Source organism: Glandiceps talaboti, chromosome 22, assembly GCF_964340395.1.
Source record: "Glandiceps talaboti chromosome 22, keGlaTala1.1, whole genome shotgun sequence".
Classification (NCBI taxonomy): Eukaryota; Metazoa; Hemichordata; class Enteropneusta; family Spengelidae; genus Glandiceps; species Glandiceps talaboti.
In genome coordinates this window covers 17,382,093-17,403,379 of record NC_135570.1, presented here as the reverse complement: position 1 = coordinate 17,403,379, position 21,287 = coordinate 17,382,093, and the positions used below count along the sequence as shown (strand labels likewise).

Below are 21,287 nucleotides of genomic sequence, written 5' to 3'. Positions count from 1 at the left end.
TGTTTTTTGGTGTATTCAGTTACTATGTTAACTGTCTGTGTTTTTTTTGGTGTATTCAGTTACTATGTTAACTGTCTGTGTGTCATTTGGTGTATTCAGTTACTATGTTAACTGTCTGTGTGTTTTTTTGTGTATTCAGTTACTATGTTAACTGTCTGTGTTTTTTGGTGTATCGCAGTTACTATGTTAACTGTCTGTGTGTCATTTGGTGTATTCAGTTAATATGTTTAACTGCCTATGTGTCATTTGGTCTATTCAGCCTGATGGATGTCCATTTTTCCTTGTTTGCATTTTAGCAATATGTGGGGGAGAAATCATCAAAGAATCTGGGCAACTTCAAAGTCCAAATTTTCCAGATGATTACCGACCAAACAAGGAATGTGTGTGGAAAATCACCATGCCAGACAAATACAGTGTTGGTGTCAGCTTCCAGTCATTTGAGGTACAGGTTTCAGACTACACTCTTTTCATTTAAGTTAGTCAGTGTTTAAGAATAGAAAATGTATGACACAACTTCAGTAAAGAATGTCACTCAATTTCATGAACAAGACTTTTGCTTTGCTGTCATATTTTAAATGTTACATTATTTGTGTTATTTGTGGTTGTCATATAAAGTCTGACAATGTAAATGACATGAGTTTGAGTTGAGACTTAGACCACTAAAAGAACAAACTAGCAACACAGCTTTTCCTTGGTGTGATGGGGTCACTTATTTGCTTTAGCAATAATCTTTTAATCCTTATTAGGACCCTGTTGTTTATGTACGAGGTCGCGATGGTATGCTTGATCAAGTAAAGTTGCACGATATGTGGTCCTGAGATATGTCCCAACTAGATGTTGACAGTCTGTCCGAAATCTCAGAATGTGTACTTGTAGTTGTATCAGGTTAGCAAACACATTTGTTGACATGGATTTTGATAGTGAAATGATAGATTTTGATGATTGTGAATGGAATGAAATTTTAGGACCTGACATATGACTTCGAGAACAGGGACGATCATTATTATCGATGATATGATCCATATCGAAGACGCATGACCAATCAAGTGGCAAAGAAAAGAAAGAACAGGCCATAAGCAATAGAGTCGAAGTGTAGTTTATTCTTATCCCTTGCCAACTGTAGTATCCATTTTTCAAATCACTTTTCAGCAAAAAGTATTTACAGCAGTGCAGCAAGGGACAATTCGATAATTCACTTTCTGACCTACCTGAGGAAAATTACCAATAATCTCCCAATGTTTGAATTCGCATGTCAAATATATTTAAAAATCATGTATTATATATGCATGAATAAAGATTGTAATTTTGATTTTGACAGTGGGGCGATCTTTGTTTCTGGTCATAGAAGACACTTTCTAACCTTTCCCATTTCACATATACTTACACATATTCTTACATTTACATAATTATTTATCCCTGTCCCCAAACAAACCTATACAGAGATAAAAAATTGCCTATCTAGGGGGGGGGGGGGGGGGGGGGGGGGGGGCTTATTCCCCAATACTCCAGTTAAAATTCCTTGCTTGCACTGTTATGTACGTGTGTTCCCAGGTCCTAGCAGATTTTGTTTTGAAATACAAATTGTATCCTTTGAAACGGTACTTTTGCTGAGATCATTCCATTTATTTATTCCTTGCCTTTTTGGTTAATACATTTTCCTGCAGAAGTTTTTTGTCAGCAAGCCATTAGTAGCCAATTTTCTGTTCAGTGATTTGCTGCGGTACTGTTTTCTCGCCTGTTTTTGGACATTGTTTCGTCCAATTTGTTGTTCAGTGTTTTTCAATTGAGAATTTTTTAGGTGTTAGTTTGCTTTGTTTTCTGGTCACAGGATACTTATTCGAGTTCCTGCAGTGTCTGTCTGTCTGTATGTGTGTGTGTGTGTGTGTGTGTGTGTGTGTGTGTGTGTGTGTGTGTGAACGACTTAAAGGTGATTCAAAATGCTCACATTCACTATCGCTAATTTGCTAGACGACATGTTTGTGAAATGCATTCTGGTTTTAAACCTTTTCAAAAGCGTCTGCAAACACCTTAAAATGACCTTTTTTCAGTCACTTCCCTTCGGATTTACTTCAAGAGTTTTCGGGTATTTCCGGTCCCACCTGGTATGTGATTTGGGTCAAAATATCATTTTTGGGGTGTGTAGATTAAGATTTGTTCATGACATGATGATACCGTAAGTAATATGCAAATTAGGGCTAAAAGTGTCAATGTGTCTTTTTGGTCAAAAGTCTTAAATTCCAAAAGAACTGAGCAGATTGGGTTAAAACTTAATGGGGATGCATCTGAGGATATATAGATGAACAAATATTAAGCACATAATGATCTCATGTGTGATATGCAAATTAGGTGTAAAAATATGAATTTTGGTGAAAAACTTATATCTAAAAAAAGTACTCTATAGTCAGTGAAGCTGAAATTTGGTGAGCTGTTTCTAGAAGTTATTCTGCAGATTTTCTTCAAAATATTTTGACACAATTGGCCCTAGCAACCATGACCACACCCTTAGCAACAACCAAATGCGTAGGTGGCCGTATATTTTGCCAAAAAAACATCTGGTAGGTAAGTGAGTAAACATTAAAAAATGTATGCAAATTTCCCTAGCAACCATGACCACGCCCATAGTAATGGCCAAACAATTGTGTATATCACAAAGGTAACAACAGGGATAGGATGAACATGTTAGACAAGTTCTCAATATACTTTATACATCAGATTGGTTCAGTACTTGCCACTATTGATCTGTGCCATTTAGATGTTACTTTAACTTCCTTAGGGGTCGTGTCATTTCCAAAACTGACACACAGCAAACATAATTCCTTCGTTTAGGGGGGAGGTAAGAGTTTCGTTTTGTGTGCGTCAAAGTTGCTATAAGGATTTTTACTTTTTACTAAAATGGAATCAAAAGAGGCAATGCTATTTTTCTTGTCTGGAAAAAATATATTATAGTCAAATAACAACATCATCTGGTAGGCAAGTGAATGAACATTTAAAAAATGTATGCAAACACCATAGCAACAATGACCACGCCCATAGCAACAGCCAAACTCATGTATTTCACAAAGATAACAGGGATTAATAGACAAGTGAATAAACATTCAAGAAATGTAACTTTGCCTAGCAACAAGACCACGCCCATAGCAACAGCCAAATAATCAAGTATATTGCAAAGATAACAGGAATTGAAAGACAAAAGAATAAACATTCAAAAAATGTATGCAAATGTGCCTAGCAACAAGACCACTCCCATAGCAACAGCCAAATGACCACATATATTGCAAAGATAATATCAGGAATTCATACACAAGTGAACAAAAACATACAAAAATGTATGCAAATATATCTAACAACATGACCACGCCCATAGCAACAGCCAAATGATAGCATATATCATAAAGATAGCAACATGGTTGGATAGGCAACTGGATAGTCATTCAGCAAATGAACACCTATTGTTAGCATGGACTAGCATATGGATAAACGTTTTTAAAAACTGTACAGTTGTGCTATAATACCATTGGCGGTATTTTTTTCCGTTTGTTGGGTCATACCACAACTATAAATGATAGTATGTGACGAATGCACATGCATGTCAACCAATTTCTTGCGACTAGGATGATAAGCCTACAGCCCAAGCAAGGCACTGCACTTAGTGTAGACATTACCTCATTTACTTGTACCTGCAACTCTTGGTTTTTAAAACATCTGACTAGCTTTATGTTCTAGGATTACCTAATGCCAAATTCTAGACAGATTAGCTACAACACCATTGGCGGTATTTTTGTGATTTCGAAATTGACCTTCATTTGTGATTTGAGTAAGTCAAAAGATTTTGAAATGATGATATAATTTGACTACAGATTGAAAGACATGACAGCTGTATCTATGATTACCTTGAAGTAAGAGATGGACATGATGAGGATTCTAGGTTCTTAGGTCGTTACTGTGGTTACAACATACCAGCTGATTTCAAATCTACCAGTAATAAGTTAATGGTCAAGTTTGTGTCTGATGGCTCTGTAAATAAAGGAGGATTTTCTGCTCGTTTTTTCAAAGGTAAGTCATAACGTATACAGACTATATGGTTTTTAGCATAACTGAACTGATAAGGTTCAGTAGTGCTATAGGCATCGCAAAGTGTCTGTCTGTCCAATTGCCATGATATTTGGTGGGTATATTACCTTGGGTGTCTAGTTGGGAAATTATTCAAATCAAAATGATCTTACAACCGTTGTTTGATTTGGGTAAAAAAATGTGACTTTTGGTCAAACAATTCAAACTCAAAAACTACTGGGCAGATTAGTCTGAAATTTCATGGAAATGTTATTATAGATGTGTAGATTGGGAATTGTTCTTGACCTGATGATAAGTGATATGCAAATTAGGGATAAAAATGTGTCGTTTTGGTCAAAAATCTGTCATTCTAAAAGTACTTGGTTGATTTGGCTGAAAGTTTTTTTTTACGCTGTATGAACAGAGATCAAGTGATACTAATTATGTGATGATCCCATTAGTGATATGCAAATTAGGGCAAACAATTTATGCAAATATGCCTAGCAACAGGACCATGTACAGAGCAACAGCTTAATGATGCAATGATGAAAAGTAGGAAGGATAGGCAAGTTAATAAAAATTCCAAAAATGTATGCAAATATCTCTAGCAACAAGACCATGATCATAGCAACAGCCAAATACTGTTGTACTACAATGCCATTGTCACTATTTTTCTTTAGATAAATCAGTTTGCAGCCAAAATTTACACAATACAGTCAATGAGACTGAAACATGGTAAGATGTTTCTGGAAGTGTTACTCTGCAGATTTTCATCAAAAGATTTTGACACAATTGTCCCTAGCAGCCATGACCACGCCCTTAGCAACAACCAAACGGCAGTATATTTTGATTAAATAACAACATCATCCGATAGGCAAGTGAGTAAACATTGAAAAAATGTATGCAAAATATCCCTAGCAACCATGACCATGCTCATAGCAACAGTCAAACGGTGGTGTATATCAGTAAGTTAACAACAGGGATCCATAGACAAGTGAACCAATATCCCTAGCAACAAGATCATGCCTATGGCAACAGCCAAATGATCACAAATATTGCAAAGATAACACCAGGGATTAATAGATAATTGAATAAACATTCAAGAAATATATGTAAATGTATATGTAGGGAGAGTTATTTTGTGTTTTCCCTTGGATCTGCAGTCTACATTGGCAGGACAAACACGAGAAAAAAGAAGATCGAGGCGGGTATTTAAGTGATGCAAACTCACCAGAAAACAATTCTTTTTTTTCTTGGCCTTAAACACGCCCACCGTGAGATCTATGCTACAACTTTCAATGAAAGCTTCCCATTATTATATGTATGTTTTGCTGTAAGATCGCATCTGCAGGCAATCATGCTGTCGGAAACCATGTCGGAGACTCAAAGTCTTGAACAATCTCTTGTGCTAACATTGATCATTAATCATAAATTCCCCAAACATATGTTGCTATTTACCATTCCCAAAGTATGTGATCATTTCCTGTAGATACACATTGATACGCATCATGTAAATCTTGATATATACTTATGATTGCATAAAGTTCTTCAGTAGCTTTCTAGTACCCTAACGTAACGTCTGGTGTGTCCTTCACTCTCTTACGAACCTACCCCCACATAAATTGGTGCCGAGACCAGGATTGGATGGGTTTAAGCATGGATCACACACCACCACGACTCGAACGTCAGGGCCAGCCCGTATCTGGAGGTAACGCCGCATCGTTGAAGATATACAGGGCCGCTCACAGGGGACAAACTTTGAAGCTACTCACGATGGCAGACAAAGCGGTAGTGGACATCGAGTCCAGCGAATCTGAAGATACGAAAAACGACAAACTGTTAGAACTACAAGGGATCATAAATAGTCTACACATGAAAGTTGACTATATGCAGCGATTAGACGAAGATATTCTTGGATCATCAACCCAAGACGAACTCATGGACCTCATAGTGGAAGCAGACGATTATCTACATGAAAGCAGGATGCAGATTTTGAAACAGGAGAGACTTTTGAACAAGTTTACAACCACGAAACCCTTACCCGCTCCTCAGACAACAGAACATAGGGGAAAACGACGCAGCTACAGACCTACAACTCCCCACCTTCGAAGGCGATGTTCTCAAATGGACAACCTTTTTCGACTCGTTTAGATCGGCCATCGCGACGATCCAAACCTGACTCCGGTACAGAAGTTTCAATATCTTAAGGGCCAGTTACGCGAAGAAGCGCTCCGTGCGATCGAGGGACTATCGATGACGGACGCCAACTACGAAAACGCTCTGGACATTCTGACCAAACGATACGGTCAGAAACACAAAATCATATACGCACATATGGCAGCACTGTGGGATTTACAGGCGCCGACAAGAGAAATCTCAAGCATGCAAGACTGCTACAACACACTCGAGACACACGTGCGCGGTCTCAAAGCACTCGGCAAAAACGAGGATTCGTACGGTGATTTATTAGTGCCGATCGTCATGAGAAAGTTACCTAGCGAAACACGAACACAGATTTCCTGCGACCACGAAGACGAATGGAATTTAACGGACTTACGAACTTCCATACTTAAGGAAGTTGAAGCATTGGAAGATGGTTTACAATCCGATCTATACAATACTACGGACAAACATAATTCGAATGATATGACATCTACGGCAGCATTTCTAACGCATGGAAGAAAACCCTGCGAACCCGCTCATGAAAAACCGAAATCACCAAAATGCGCATTCTGCAATGGAGGCCATTACCCCAACTACTGTGACGTCATTACTGAACCCGACAAGCGAAAACAGATCGTCGTCCAAAACAGGTTATGCTACAATTGCCTTGGTCGTCATGCAGTTAAAGTTTGTTCATCTAAATCACGTTGTAAAAAATGCGGTAAGAAACATCATACTTCTATATGTACTGGACCACCTGTTGAAACGAAATCGACTGACTGTGTACAATTTGCAGAAACTGGAAACGATTTCCAGTTCGGTTCCGTCGTGTTGAAGACAGCAGTCGCGCAAGTTCTACATTCATCAAATCAACGCAAACAGACTGTGGCAACAATTCTATTCGATGAAGGCGCTACTCGCTCGTTTATTACCCAAGATTTCGCTGACAAACTTGGCATTGTCGCAAATCTAGCAATATTCGGCGAAAAGGCACCTAGTTCACGCACTTTCAAAACCACCGACATCGATGTCATCGCGGAAAATGGAGAAACTATTCGACTAAAGACTTTGATCATACCAAAGATCGCAGCACCGTTACAAAATCAAATGACAAGGAAGATAGGTGAACTGTCTCATCTACACGGACTGAAATTAGCTCATCCTCCATCGAATTGCCCTTCATTCGTAGTTGACATACTCATCAGAGTAGATTTTTACTGTAATTTCGTTGGTGACAAGGTAATTCGGGGACCACCCACAGCGGTATCATCGAAGTTAGGCTATTTACTTTCAGGACCAGTACCTGGACGCGTACGTGGTCGTAGAACAGACTCTACATTTCTACTTTTGGATTCATCGGACGAACAACAATCGTTACAGCGTTTCTGGACATTAGAAACACTTGGGATTACGGACAATCCGACTAGTATTAAGGACGAACTGACATTCGAAACTTATCGGGACAATTACATTATGAAACAAGACAACGGATACTCCGCACGGTTACCATGGAAACATCGCATCATCACTGAACAAGAAAAACGTGGTTTCATAGAACGAGTGGCGGTCGATGACGTCACTGTCGGCCACTACATTCCACATCACCCAGTAAAGAAGGACTCTATGACAACGCCCATTCGTATAGTCTATGACTGTAGCTGCAAGGCACACAGTCAATCACCAAGTTTGAATCAATGTATGGAAGCGGGGCCACCTATGCTAAACGACCTCGCTGGCATTCTACTACACTTTCAAGTCAATAATAAAGCGATAAGCAGTGACATCGAAAAGGCCTTCTTACACGTTGGATTAGATACCTGCGACCGACAATATACTAAGTTTTTATGGTTGTCTGATGCCAACAATCCGGACAGTGATTTCATAACATATAGATTTAAGTCGGTTCTATTCGGTGCTACTTGCTCGCCATTCATTTTGAATGCTGTTATAAAAACCCATCTGGATAAATGGGATTCGGACACTGCAAATGCAATCAAACAAGATATTTATGTTGACAACGTATTAAGCAGCATAAATGGTGACGCGACAACTTACCTCAACGAGGCGAACATGATTATGAAACAGGCTGGATTCAACCTATGAGAAATATCAACGAATGATACAACACTACGTGACAGAGCTCAACACGATGGTATAGTACATCCGGAAACGACAGCAAACCTCGTTGGTATGAAATGGAACACAGTTACAGACGAATTAGGATTTAAACGTAACGGTGATATATCGGAATTATTCACCAAACGTGAAATCGTGAAACGCGTCGCATCGCTATACGACCCCCTTGGATATTTATCACCTGTACATGTCAAGGCGAAAATGCTTATACAGGAAATTTGGAAGTTAAACCTCGACTGGGACGAATATTTACCCCAAGACATCGTAACTAAATGGCGTGAAATCGAATCGGATCTCAATCAAGCAACGGACATTGTATTGCCAAGACAATACTTTCCAGGTAACAATACTATTAACGATAACGATTACGAATTACACTGTTTTGCCGATGCTAGTATGAAAGGATACGGCTGCGCTGCCTATCTAGTTTGAGGCGGAAAATCATCACTCGTCATGGCAAAAAACCGTGTTGCTCCGATCAAAGAAATCACTTTACCAAGATTGGAATTAATGGCTGCTGTGATTGGAGCTAGACTAACGAAATTCGTACATAATGCACTGGCTAGCAAAGTAAACGTAACTCAGTGCACTCTATGGCTGGACAGTCAAATCGTACTTTGTTGGTTACGAAGTGACAAAACTTTACCGTGTTTTGTCAGAAATCGAGTGAATGAAATTCATACAGTATTACCGAACACTACGTTCAAGTATTGTCCAACTCAGGACAACCCAGCTGATCTCCTAACTCGAGGTATCTTGGTTAAAGAATGGTGACTGGCCCGTGTCGAGACTAACGACGAACACTATAGTACAAGACCAACAGGAAACTTCTATGGTTGTGAACTCAGCTAAACTTGATACAGTCACGCGAACTTCAGGAATTAACGTGATCATCGACGTCAATCGATTTAGTTCACTAACTAGACTCCGTAGAGTAACGGCATTACTTCTACGCTTCATTGGAAATATGCGAAATTCAGAGAATCGAGTAACCGGAGAAATAACCGTGCAAGAAATTAAGACTGCAGAGAAACTTTGGATTTCTAACATTCAATTGGACTGTTATGGAGATGAAATCAAACTACTCAAATCAAACGAGAGAAAACACGGACAACTTGTGAGACAATCGAAACTGTTCGTAGATACAGATAACATTGTTCGCTGTGGAGGATGTCTCCACAATGCGCCACTCACGGAAACTGCAAAGTTTCCTGCGTTGCTACCGAAGTATCATCACTTCACATGTCTCATCGTTCAGTATCATCATCGCCATTCAAAACACATTGGATTACAAGGTACTGTCACAGCGATACGTCAGTACTATTGGATACCCAGCATTCGCGTTGTCGTGAAATCGGTAACCAGGGAATGTGTTACTTGTAAATTTGTAATCGGACTATCATATCAAGCACCTATCAAGGCACCGCTACCAGTCTTACGCGTTACTGATCGTCCGGCATTCACGGTAACAGGCGTTGATTTTACAGGCGAACTGTATGTTAAACTGAAAGTTGGCAAGGAAGCCAAACAGTATGTTTGTTTATTTACATGTGCTACAACACGTGGCGTACACTTAGAATTAGTAGATAACATGACAACAAGTGCATTTCTTCGCGCATTTCGTCGATTTGCAGCTCGACGTTCATTACCGAATCGCATACTGAGTGACAAAGCGTCAACATACGAAGCTGCAGCGAAGGAAATTCACGAACTTATGAAGTCTCCATCGGTGAAAGCGTTTCTCAAGAACCACCTCGTACAGTGGGACTTTATACCCAAGAGAGCCCCTTGGTTCGGAGGCTTTTGGGAACGATTAATCGGCATCACAAACTCTGTCTGAAAAAGGTACTACGACGTGCATACGTATACGAAGATGAACTCAGAACACTACTCGCTGAAGTAGAGGCCGTCATAAATGATCGACCACTAACCTATGTTTACGGTGACTCCAATGAGCCGCTACCCTTGACTCCATCGCAACTTATAGTCGGTCGAAATATAACAACGCTACCATATGACGAAATTGACATCAACGAACTATGCGATCCAAACTATATGACACAACCACTCTTAGAAAAGAGATCGCATCGTCTCGCAAAACTCTTGCAAAACTTCCACACCCAGTGGATCGAGGAATATTTGACTGCATTGAAAGAACAGGATTTCAATGTCACAAAGGGCTCCACTAAAAATGAAATCAAAGTCGGAGATATCGTACTTGTCCACGACGATCAGAAAAAACGTACGCATTGGAAACTCGCCGTCGTACAAAAACTCAAACCTGGCAACGATGGACTAGTTCGTTCAGCCGAAATCAAGACGGCAAATGGATACAATAATCGCCCAGTTGCTAAACTGTATCCTCTCGAGATTAACAATGATGATACCAGTGAAACCGAATCGACTGAATCAGTAGTCGAGACGTGTGACGCTACAACTCGCTCTCAACGTCCGGTAAGACAGGCAACTAAGAACGCCATGAAGAAAATCAAGGAATGGACTAAATTAATATCGGACTGAGAACTGATCAATGCTTAACTTTAATGTAAAGTTTCATAATCAGAACTTACTGATTCCTCTTTCAGAGAACTTTGACTTGATCATTTTAATACTTGATGAACCTTACATTATGATTCTGTTTAATACGATCTTAAGCAGTATGATTATAGAACTCTGACGGACGTAATCAATTACTTCATTATTATGATGTTTATACATGTTGAATTTATGCGTTAGTTTATAGTTTGAAAGAAATCTAAGTTTGTCATAGGTCAACACAATCATTTATACTCGCCTAGATGAACAAATAGGATTTCTATACCTAGCTTATCTTAGTAGTTCGATCAATGATTAATTTCAACATTATACTATGTGAATATTAGTTTGTATCCCACGTATCTTAATTATATTTGATCTTGACATTTTTCGCGGGCCGGAGTAAATGTTGGAAACCATGTCGGAGACTCAAAGTCTTGAACAATCTCTTGTGCTAACATTGATCATTAATCATAAATTCCCCAAACATATGTTGCTATTTACCATTCCCAAAGTATGTGATCATTTCCTGTAGATACACATTGATACGCATCATGTAAATCTTGATATATACTTATGATTGAATAAAGTTCTTCAGTAGCTTTCTAGTACCCTAACGTAACGTCTGGTGTGTCCTTCACTCTCTTACGAACCTACCCCCACACATGCTGGGATTTCACCTACTTAACTTATACCATCTCTTCACTATTTCAAAATTGAAAATCTTCTTTTTACTTTGTTTGATAGTCTGAGCAGCCTAGGAAGTTGCCGGTGAGAACTGTGCCAATTAATGCCAGTGAAATCATAAATATTGGCAGTGAAATCATAAATATTGGCATTCAGCAGGTGACATTCTAAATTTACTCGACGTATATAAAGGTTGCACTTACAAGTAATTTATACATCACAGTGTAAAGTCAGACAAAGTTGTTGATGTTAGTTTTGATTGACACTTCCTGTAGATAACAATGGACAACCATTCACCTGAGCAGTCCAATTTGATATGTTTGTTGTTGGACAAGACTATATAGGCAAGCCTTTGATTCCGACATAATAACATCATCTGGTAGGCAAGGGAGTAAACATTCAAAAGATGTATCCAAATATCCCTAGCAACCATGACCACACCAATAGCAACAGCCAAACGGTCGTGAATTTCATAAAGATAACAACAGGATTAATAGACAATTGAACAAACATTCAAAATGTATGTAAAATTTCCTAGCAACAAGACCACGCTCATAGCAACAACCAAATAATCATGTATATTGCAAAGATAACAGGAATTGAAAGACAAATGAATAAATATTCAAAAAATGTATGCTAATGTGCCTAGCAACAAGACCACACCCATAGTAACAGCCAAGTGATCACATATATTGGGAAGATAACAACAGGGATTAATAGACAAATGAATAAACATTCAAAAAATGTATGTAAATATGCCTAGTAACAAGACCACACCCATAGCAACAGCCAAATGATCACATATATTGCAAAGATAATATAGGTATTCATACACAAGTGAACAAAAACATTCAAAAGTGTATGCAAATATATCTAGCAACATGACCACTCCCATAGCAACAGCCAAATGATCCCATATAGCGCAAAGAAAGCAACATGGTTGGATAGGCAACTGGATAGTCATTCAGCAAATGAAGACCTATTGTTAGCATGGACTAGCATATGGATAAACATTTTCAAAAACTGTACAGTTGTGCTACAACACAATTGGCGGTATTTTTTACATTGGCTACTCCGGTTAGCCCCAGACATTGGTGATTTTAAAGATTTTAGTTCAACGTTTCTCCACAAATCATGACAGTTTGACCGAGTACCTACACAGCAGTGAATAACTGGTTCCAGTCTGAGTAAAAGACATATAACTCATTTCTTTCCTCCAGCTGGTAAGCCAGGTATGGGTGATGGAAATGATGAACAACTCGCTAATCGCAATAAGACAACAGGCAACATTTCAGATGTTGTAGCTTGAAAAGTTCAATCATCACAGTCTGCAAAATTTAAAGATATAAAATTGGTACTATGGCTTGAACAATTTGAGTGGATAAAGGGGCAGAAAACATATAACTAAATGTAAACTGAGTGCCTCCCATAAAGGGACAGAGAACATTTCTGAATTTAAACTGAATGCCTCCCATAAAGGGGCAGAGAATATTTAACTGAATGTAAACTGAATGCCTCCCATAAAGGGACAGAGAACATATAACTGAATGTAAACTGAATGCCTCCCATAAAGGGGCAGAGAATATTTAACTGAATGTAAACTGAATGCCTCCCATAAAGGGACAGAGAACATATAACTGAATGTAAACTGAATGCCTCCCATAAAGGGGCAGAGAATATTTAACTGAATGCCTCCCATAAAGGGGCAGAGAATATTTAACTGAATGTAAACTGAATGCCTCCCATAAAGGGGCAGAGAATATTTAACCAACTTAAATTGAATCCCCACGGTAAGGAGTCAACACACTTTTAGTTTGTTCCAAAAGCAAAAGCTAAATCAACAAGCTTTGGTTACAAACTTTCCTAGAATTAATCATTTTGTAACCTACTATATTTTATTCTCGATCTGATTGTAAGGTAATGTTCATATTTAGAACATATTGTTATTTCATTTCAGAAATTGATGAGTGTGGTATAGATAATGGTGGGTGTGAACAGACATGTAAGAATGATATTGGTAGTTACAGCTGTGAGTGTGATCCAGGTTTTGAACTCTCTGTCAATGGCAAGCATTGTGAAGGTAAGTACACATCCTGTACAGTACCTATTACGTGTTTCTATATAAAACTTAGTCTGAAAGGTTCAGTCATTGGTTCACTTAATATGTAATCATACTCACTGTACACATTTAATGAGCACATTATGTAAGCGGAAGGAACACCTGGATCTTTCAGGCTATATAAATTTAAACCATAACCATAAAACACTTACCACTGAAGTAGAACAGCATACTTAATAGGATCTATATACAGATCTTGGCATAAAAGAATAACTGTTGACATTCAAAGTTGTTAGGTGAAATCATGCAGTGTCAGCAGTTATAGATGTGTGTATTATGCCTGTAGCTAAAATGATGTAGGCTTGGTGTTTCTCTCATGGGACATTACGTTTTTGACACAGCTAGACATATTTCAACTCAGAGACTCCTTAAACAATAACAGAGACACAATAAACACAGCTGGATCATTTGCCCAATCACATTGAACAATGATAGAGCATTGCTATTCTTTCACAGTGTAGTAAAAACAGGCTTCTGATGAAAACCTTGCACATTGACTAAAGTACATGGACTTGATGTTTTTAATGTCTTCAATTGTTTATTTTCTAACTGACAATCAACATTAACTGTAACTTCTACATCCCCACTGTGCATGGCATCTATGTAAATGTTTCTTTTGCATTAGAAGTTGTCTGAGATTGTGTATTAAGAGGCAAAATCAAAATTATAAAACATCCTAATGGGTCCCAACGATAAAAGATTATTAATTACCAGTACAGAGAATTCCTGATGGGAAACAGGAGATAATGAGTTATTGAGTGATCTTGTGCACTGACCCTAGGTTTCTGACCAAGAATCAGTTTCTAGGTGCCTTGGCTCAACCAATCATTATTGAGGCTATTGATTAAGGCTATCTGTCCCTGCTAATGCCTTGGCAAGAGCCTAAGTACGACACTGAAAACTGACTTGGGCAAGTTGGGCTCTTGTTGGTGATCCTACAAACAAGATTGGATTCATATGTGTATGAACATAAAATAATGATCTATCAATCTTACCTCTTACAAGCAAGGTTTGTGAGAGCAAGTTTGTAGCAAGTACCGAAGTAGGTTACAACGTGGATTATCTCAATAGGGCCATGGTTACAACTGCATTCATCACCCGGACTAGTATTAATACTTTGTACAGTACCCGTTTATCAGCCTTTAATGTAAATGTTCAACAAATCTTTCCCCATTCTTACTTTATACTCTTTAACTCCCCCCCCCCCCCCCCCCCCCATCAAATATTGGTTATCCTAGTAGATTTAAATGAGACTAGTAACTTTTCCTCAGGTCTTTTGAATCGCTCGTTCACATTCACTCAGTGTATCTGTACAACGTTTGCTGTTCATGCTAGCTTGCTGTGTTGGACTCCGTGATCATCATCGCTTATCATGGTTTCTTTTACAGCAGCATCAAAAATTCGCCGTGTGAAAGTCCATCATTTCTGTTGTACTCTCCAATTATAGTTTTTAGGACTTCTTTTGGGAAAGTTGTATGTGTGAGTACCCTGTAGTTTTTGTGCATTGCTGCAAACTTTGCAGCAGTTGCAATGATTAACCATAACATGAGGCCATTGTTATTTTAAATGTATTCTTTGAGAGATGGACTTTGATTGGGCAGATTATCATGATGTCATTGATTATGAATATGCATTACGTTTTCGTGAGATGAAATGCCTTCATGTAAATATATACAAAGTTTAAAATGAACTTATATTAAAGATTTTGCTTTGATTTCACCAAGGCTTTGAAGTTATGGGCTGGAGTTTGAAATAGAAAGATTGGACTGTCATCTCAGTAGGCAGTCTGTATTTGTAGAAACATTTATAAATATTTATAGATATTTATAAACGACTAAACTACAAGTAGCCCAGGCCCTTCTTTTATAATTCTACAAGTAAAGTAAAATGTGCTGGATCATTTGAGTAGCTAGTGTATAATACATGTATACATATGCACTTGTAAATATAACTTTGTTTTAGATGAAATGTAGCAAAAAAAGGCATGAATGACTGTCAACAGTCTATCAGCGATAGCTGACACGCAGCTTAAAGGCGATTCAAAATGCTCACATTCACTATCGCTAATTTGCTAGACTACATGTTTGTGAAATGCATTCTGGTTTTAAAACTATTCAAAAGCGTCTGCAAACATCTTAAAATGACCTTTTTTCAGTCACTTCCCTTCGGATTTACTTCGAGAGTTTTCGGGTATTTCCGGTCCCACCTAGACCAAGGGATTTTATGACGTCATAAGGAGACATGGTAAGCACGTAGCCTATGACGAGCGTAGTCAACAGGTGAATAAAACTCAACAGCATTGTGAAAAAATACATTGCTGGTGGTTGTAATAGACATCAGTAAACAAAAACTACACTCTACATGTCTTATTAACCAACATTTACCGATATTTACTCACACTTTCTGACTAATTGGCAGTGTCTGTGGGTATAAATGCTAAAATATTATGTCCCCATATTATGGCAAAATAAATCAAAACGGCTAGACTAGATATACATAAACACTTGTAATGTCGCGTGTTTCACATTCATTGACTTTTATATATCTGATTTTTTATTATTTGCCGACAAGAAGCATTACGATACAGTCGTGACGTTTGACGGCATCCCCGGGCCAAGGACGGCATATTTTAGCCCAATCGTACTCGCGTCGCCTTTTGAACAGTGCATTTAACAACAAAGTAAACATATTTCATCTCGAATAAATATACCAGCTATTAGAATACCAATGGGAAACTTCAAGAAGGCGTATCGGGACATGTGCCACAATATATTTGTTGTCCCATAATACACTAATTGATTCGATTTGCTCCCAGCATATGGAAGTACGCTCCGAGTCATTGCATCATGTAAATGGAACTGTGACCGATCTAATTTTGTTGTCCATATATAAAATGAGACTGACCTGTAAATTTTTCACAGTTTTCGTTGTGGTCTTGTATTGTCACATGTTTGGCTTGTGAACACAAGTTTACATCTATTATTGTCTAGGGCGTAATACTGTAGTCCGAGTCTGAAACCCATATAAAACCTAAGAAACTCGCATTCGGATCGGACAGAACAGAAGTAGGTCTCATCGACTTGTTGGGGACTCGAATTATTGCTTGTTTTTATCACGGTATACAGGTGATTATTATATATTTGATTATCGGTAGTTGGGTAGTGTTGTCAAGTTTTGTGCAGTCACCGCGGCTGCGGCAGTAAGCTTATACTAGGATAGTTCCGCCGATCAAAGCTGAAGCAGTGTATGTACAATGTACGTATGGAATCGGGAGAGCACAGCGCACATTCGTGTCGGGTTAAATTTATCCACGTGCTGATGTAATCCATATTTATCAATCAGATATATTGTAAAATTCTTCAAGTCGTACAGAAATAACGTCTCTAACTTCAAAACAAACCCTGAGAAACTGGACCGGACGTGGCTAGCCAAGTATCTAGTTGCAGGCTTTATTTCTTTCATAACCATGTGCTGGGGTCACGACCTTGATTGCCGACGTCAATATTGTCCAATCATATTTAATATCATAAACACATCGCGATATTTGATTTGTCGGTTTCCTAAACTGTATACTTCGAATACCATGATTCGTTACAGAATTCTTCTACTGAATATTAAATAGGCCGCTTGTTGCATTAAATTAAGTGATATCGCAACAAGGGAAACCATACAAGTTTTCTTCCAGACGAGTTGCTAAAGTCATGTAAATGACAACACTAAATTTCCTCAATTCTTTACAATTTTATTGCTGATAATATGGCAATCTAATAGCTAGTATATTTATTCAAGATAAATATGTTTACTTTGTTGCTAAATGCGCCGTTCAAAAGGCGACATCAGTGAGTATAGTTGAGTTTAGTGGGCTATAATATGCTGTCGACGCCATGCCTGTCGAAGATATTGTAATGCTTCTCCTCGGCAAATAATAAAAAAAATCAGATAAATAAATTGAAACACGCGAGCGACATTACAAGTGTTTATGTATATCTACACTGTAGTCTAGCCGTTTTGATTTATTTTGCCATAATATGGGGAGATCATATTTTAGCATTTATACCCACAGACACTGCCAATTAGTCAGAAAGTGTGAGTAAATATCGGTAAATGTTGGTTAATAAGACATGTAGAGTGTAGTTTTTGTTTACTGATGTCTGTTACAACCACTAGCAATGTATTTTTTCACAATGCTGTTGAGTTTTGTTCACCTAGTGACTACGCTCGTCATAGTCTTAGTGCTAACGTGTACCCCTTATGACGTCATAAAATCCAGTGGTCTAGGTGGGACCGGAAATACCCGAAAACTCTCGAAGTAAATCCGAAGGGAAGTGACTGAAAAAAGGTCATTTTAAGGTGTTTGCAGACGCTTTTGAAAAGTTTTAAAACCAGAATGCATTTCACAAACATGTCGTCTAGCAAATTAGCGATAGTGAATCTGAGCATTTTGAATCACCTTTAAGGTTTAGGTTGCTTTTGTGATGGTGTCTATCTTCTGTCCGTCAACTTTTTTACCTCCCATAAGGGTATTGGGGGTATTAAAAGGGGGATGTCTGTCTCTCTCTCTGTGTGTGTGTGTGTGTCTGTCTGTCTGTGTCACAATTTTCTTAAAAAGAGCTGGTTCAATTATAATGAAATTTGGTACACATAATGTTTGGGGTAATGGCTAGATTTGATTAGTTTTTGGGTGAGATCTGTTCATGTTAATTAGGGAAATTTGCATATCAATGAAATCAACTAATTCAGCAATATCTTAAGACTGCATACTCCAATTTCAATATAATTTAGTGTATTCGTTAAACATAACAACATACATTTGTCCTATAAATTTGTTGATGTACCTTACAGTGTTAATGAATAATTTGCATAATTAATTATTTTTGGTAATTAGGCTAAATCTTAAGAATACATACTTCAAATTCAATATAATTTAGTACATACGTTAACCATAAGAAAACACACATGTCCTATCAAGTTTGTTGATGTACCTTGCAGTGTTAATGAATAATTTGCATAATTAATGAGTTTTGGTAATTAGGCTATATCTTAAGACTGCATACTTAAATTTCAATATCGTTGAGTACACTGTACGTTAACCATAACAAAGCAGATATGTCCTATAACATTTGTTGATATATCTTACAGTTTTAATGAAAAATTCCTATGAAGTTTGTTGCTGCAACTTTTACCTTTAATGAGTATTTTGAATAATGAACGATATTCAGTAATTAAGCAGTATCATGTACTCTTCAAATTCCGTATAATTTGGCACATACATTAACCTAAGAAAGCACGCTTGTCCAAAAAAAAGCCTGTTACCATAGTTTTTTTTAGTTTAATGAGTTATTTGCATAATTAGTGATTCCCTTACCGAAGGCATTCAGTTTAAATCTGATTGACATTGTCAGCCGTCAATAAAACCGATAATAATCATTCTAAAATTACCTCATTTTGAAAGGGAAGTACTTTGGTTCATTTATGGAGTTTTGATTTCGTAGATCAATATTTGTGGTGCAATCACCATGTCAAAATTACCAATCAGCAGTAATGTGGCAGTCATGTTTACAAGTATAAAATTTGTACTAGATTCAACTTGTTGAGGTCAAAGTTATTTTGCTACTGAGCCTTACCATATATGGAAAAAAAAGTAGTCACGACATTGTAGTCCAGAGTTTTGTTTCAATTTTTCGTTAAAAACTCATGATGTGAGGTCATTTCGCTGTCTTAGAAATCATGTGTGTGTGTGTGTGTGTGTGAACAACTTAAAGTCAAAACCCGCTGAACCGATTGCCATGATATTTGGTGGGTCCATTACCTTGGGTGTCTAGTTGGGAAATTGTTCAAATCAAAATGATCTTACCACTGGTTTATGATTTGGGTCAAAAATTGTGATTTTGGTCAAAAAACTTAAACTCAAAAACTACTGGGCAGATTGGGCTGAAATTTAGGTGAAACATTCTTCAGGGTGTTTTTACTAAATAAGGGCTAGAAATGTGTCTTTTGGTCAAAAATCATGTAAGTAATTGGCCCAAAACTGACCAAGTACGGGCAGAGTTACGAGCTCGCAAGTCTCATGTACGAGTGACGTCAGAATGTATATATACCGTACCGTTAACGGGTGACGTAACGAGCTCGTAAGAAATACGAGTGACGTCGATTATCCGAACGCTAACGGGGACATGCATTTAGTTCGGATATGCGGTCAGTTCGGCATCGAAATGGGACGGGTGGGGTCAAAAGGTTGAATATAATAGGAAAACGAATTGAATATGTGTAGAAGAATTCAAAAAACGTATTTACAAGAAAGACGACGACGAGACGAGGTGGTGGACAGCTGATAAGAACGCATTGTTGTCATGGTTGCATCTATAAATAGTGTTCACTGACATGTAAATGTAATCAAATTGTATCAATGTGTATAAAACGATGTGTCCGCAATTTAGCCACTCAATGAGAAAAAAAATAAAGTTCAGAAAAACTAAGTCAGGGGTTTCTGTTTCATTGCACGGCTGTCTGCTGCTTTTCTGTGTAAACTACGGAGCAATAACAACTGGGTAGGTTCACAATCAGGCTGCGACTCTAGTCATAACAAACACGGAGAAAGCATAGCTGCCGCTTCGCCGTGCAATAGTACTGGTTCACACAGGACATCGTTTTCAACTTTATCTTAAGTTTCACGATCGAGTGAGGATTCCTTCCTAGACATCGCAGATTTATAGGTAGGCCAAAGCTGAAAAAGTTTTACACCTTTGAAAATCTTTATTGGAAAAAGAAACGAAACTCCTTTCACTTCTGACCGACAATCATCTTTTTGGTATCACACTTTCAATCATCAATGATTGCGTTACATCTCATGCCGACAAATTGTTTGAAAGTCGCCACTATAGTCAGAGTGTGACATGCCGTTCTCACCATTTCACAATCATTTCAAATCTTTTATGAATCATACAAAAGACAATGGGGTGGTCAATAGGAGAACAACTTTATTGAGATGTTATTGAAGGTGTGATCGTTCCAATGCACTCGATGTAGTCGTCTTTTGTTTTACCGTACGTCATTAACATCACGTCATTCAAGTGGTGGACAGTGATTGTTTACAAACAATACACACTGTAGCTCCAAGACAAACCGCGCTCATTCACAAGTCGATCGTCATTCATCAAACTTAAAATTTTTACCGAAACATTACTTTGATATCAGAACAATATATTTTTTTCGGGGGACACGTAGTCAGTTCGGATGACCGATAAATTCGGATATTCGCCACGTACTCGCGGAATACGACAAGCGTGAGTCCTCTGCGTACTCATCGAAAATTAGGCCAACTACAACTTACAAGAGTATGACGTCACTCGTACTTGAGACTTACGAGCTCGTAACTCTGCCCGTACTTGGTCAGTTTTGGGCGAATTACATACCTCCAAAAATCTATGATTCCAAAACCACCGAGCAGATTGGGCTGGAATTTAATGGGAATGCATCTAGGGATGTATGGACGAAGACATATTAAGCATATAATGATTCCATGAGTGATATGCAAATTAGGTGTAAAAATGTTCATTTTTGATCAAAAAATTATATCTCAAAAAGTACATGGTCAATG

The 21,287-nt window shown here is 38.0% G+C and overlaps 1 protein-coding gene across 1 annotated transcript in view; it reads left to right on the top strand.

The window, feature by feature from the left end:
• Window positions 1-21,287, top strand: part of LOC144452364 (tolloid-like protein 1) — a 115,036-nt gene that overhangs the window by 50,337 nt on the left and 43,412 nt on the right. Inside the window, exons 8-10 of the mRNA XM_078143457.1 lie at window positions 297-442; window positions 3,858-4,053; window positions 13,529-13,651. Of these exons, the coding sequence (XP_077999583.1) occupies window positions 297-442; window positions 3,858-4,053; window positions 13,529-13,651 (465 nt within the window). The remainder of the gene's footprint in view (window positions 1-296; window positions 443-3,857; window positions 4,054-13,528; window positions 13,652-21,287) is intronic.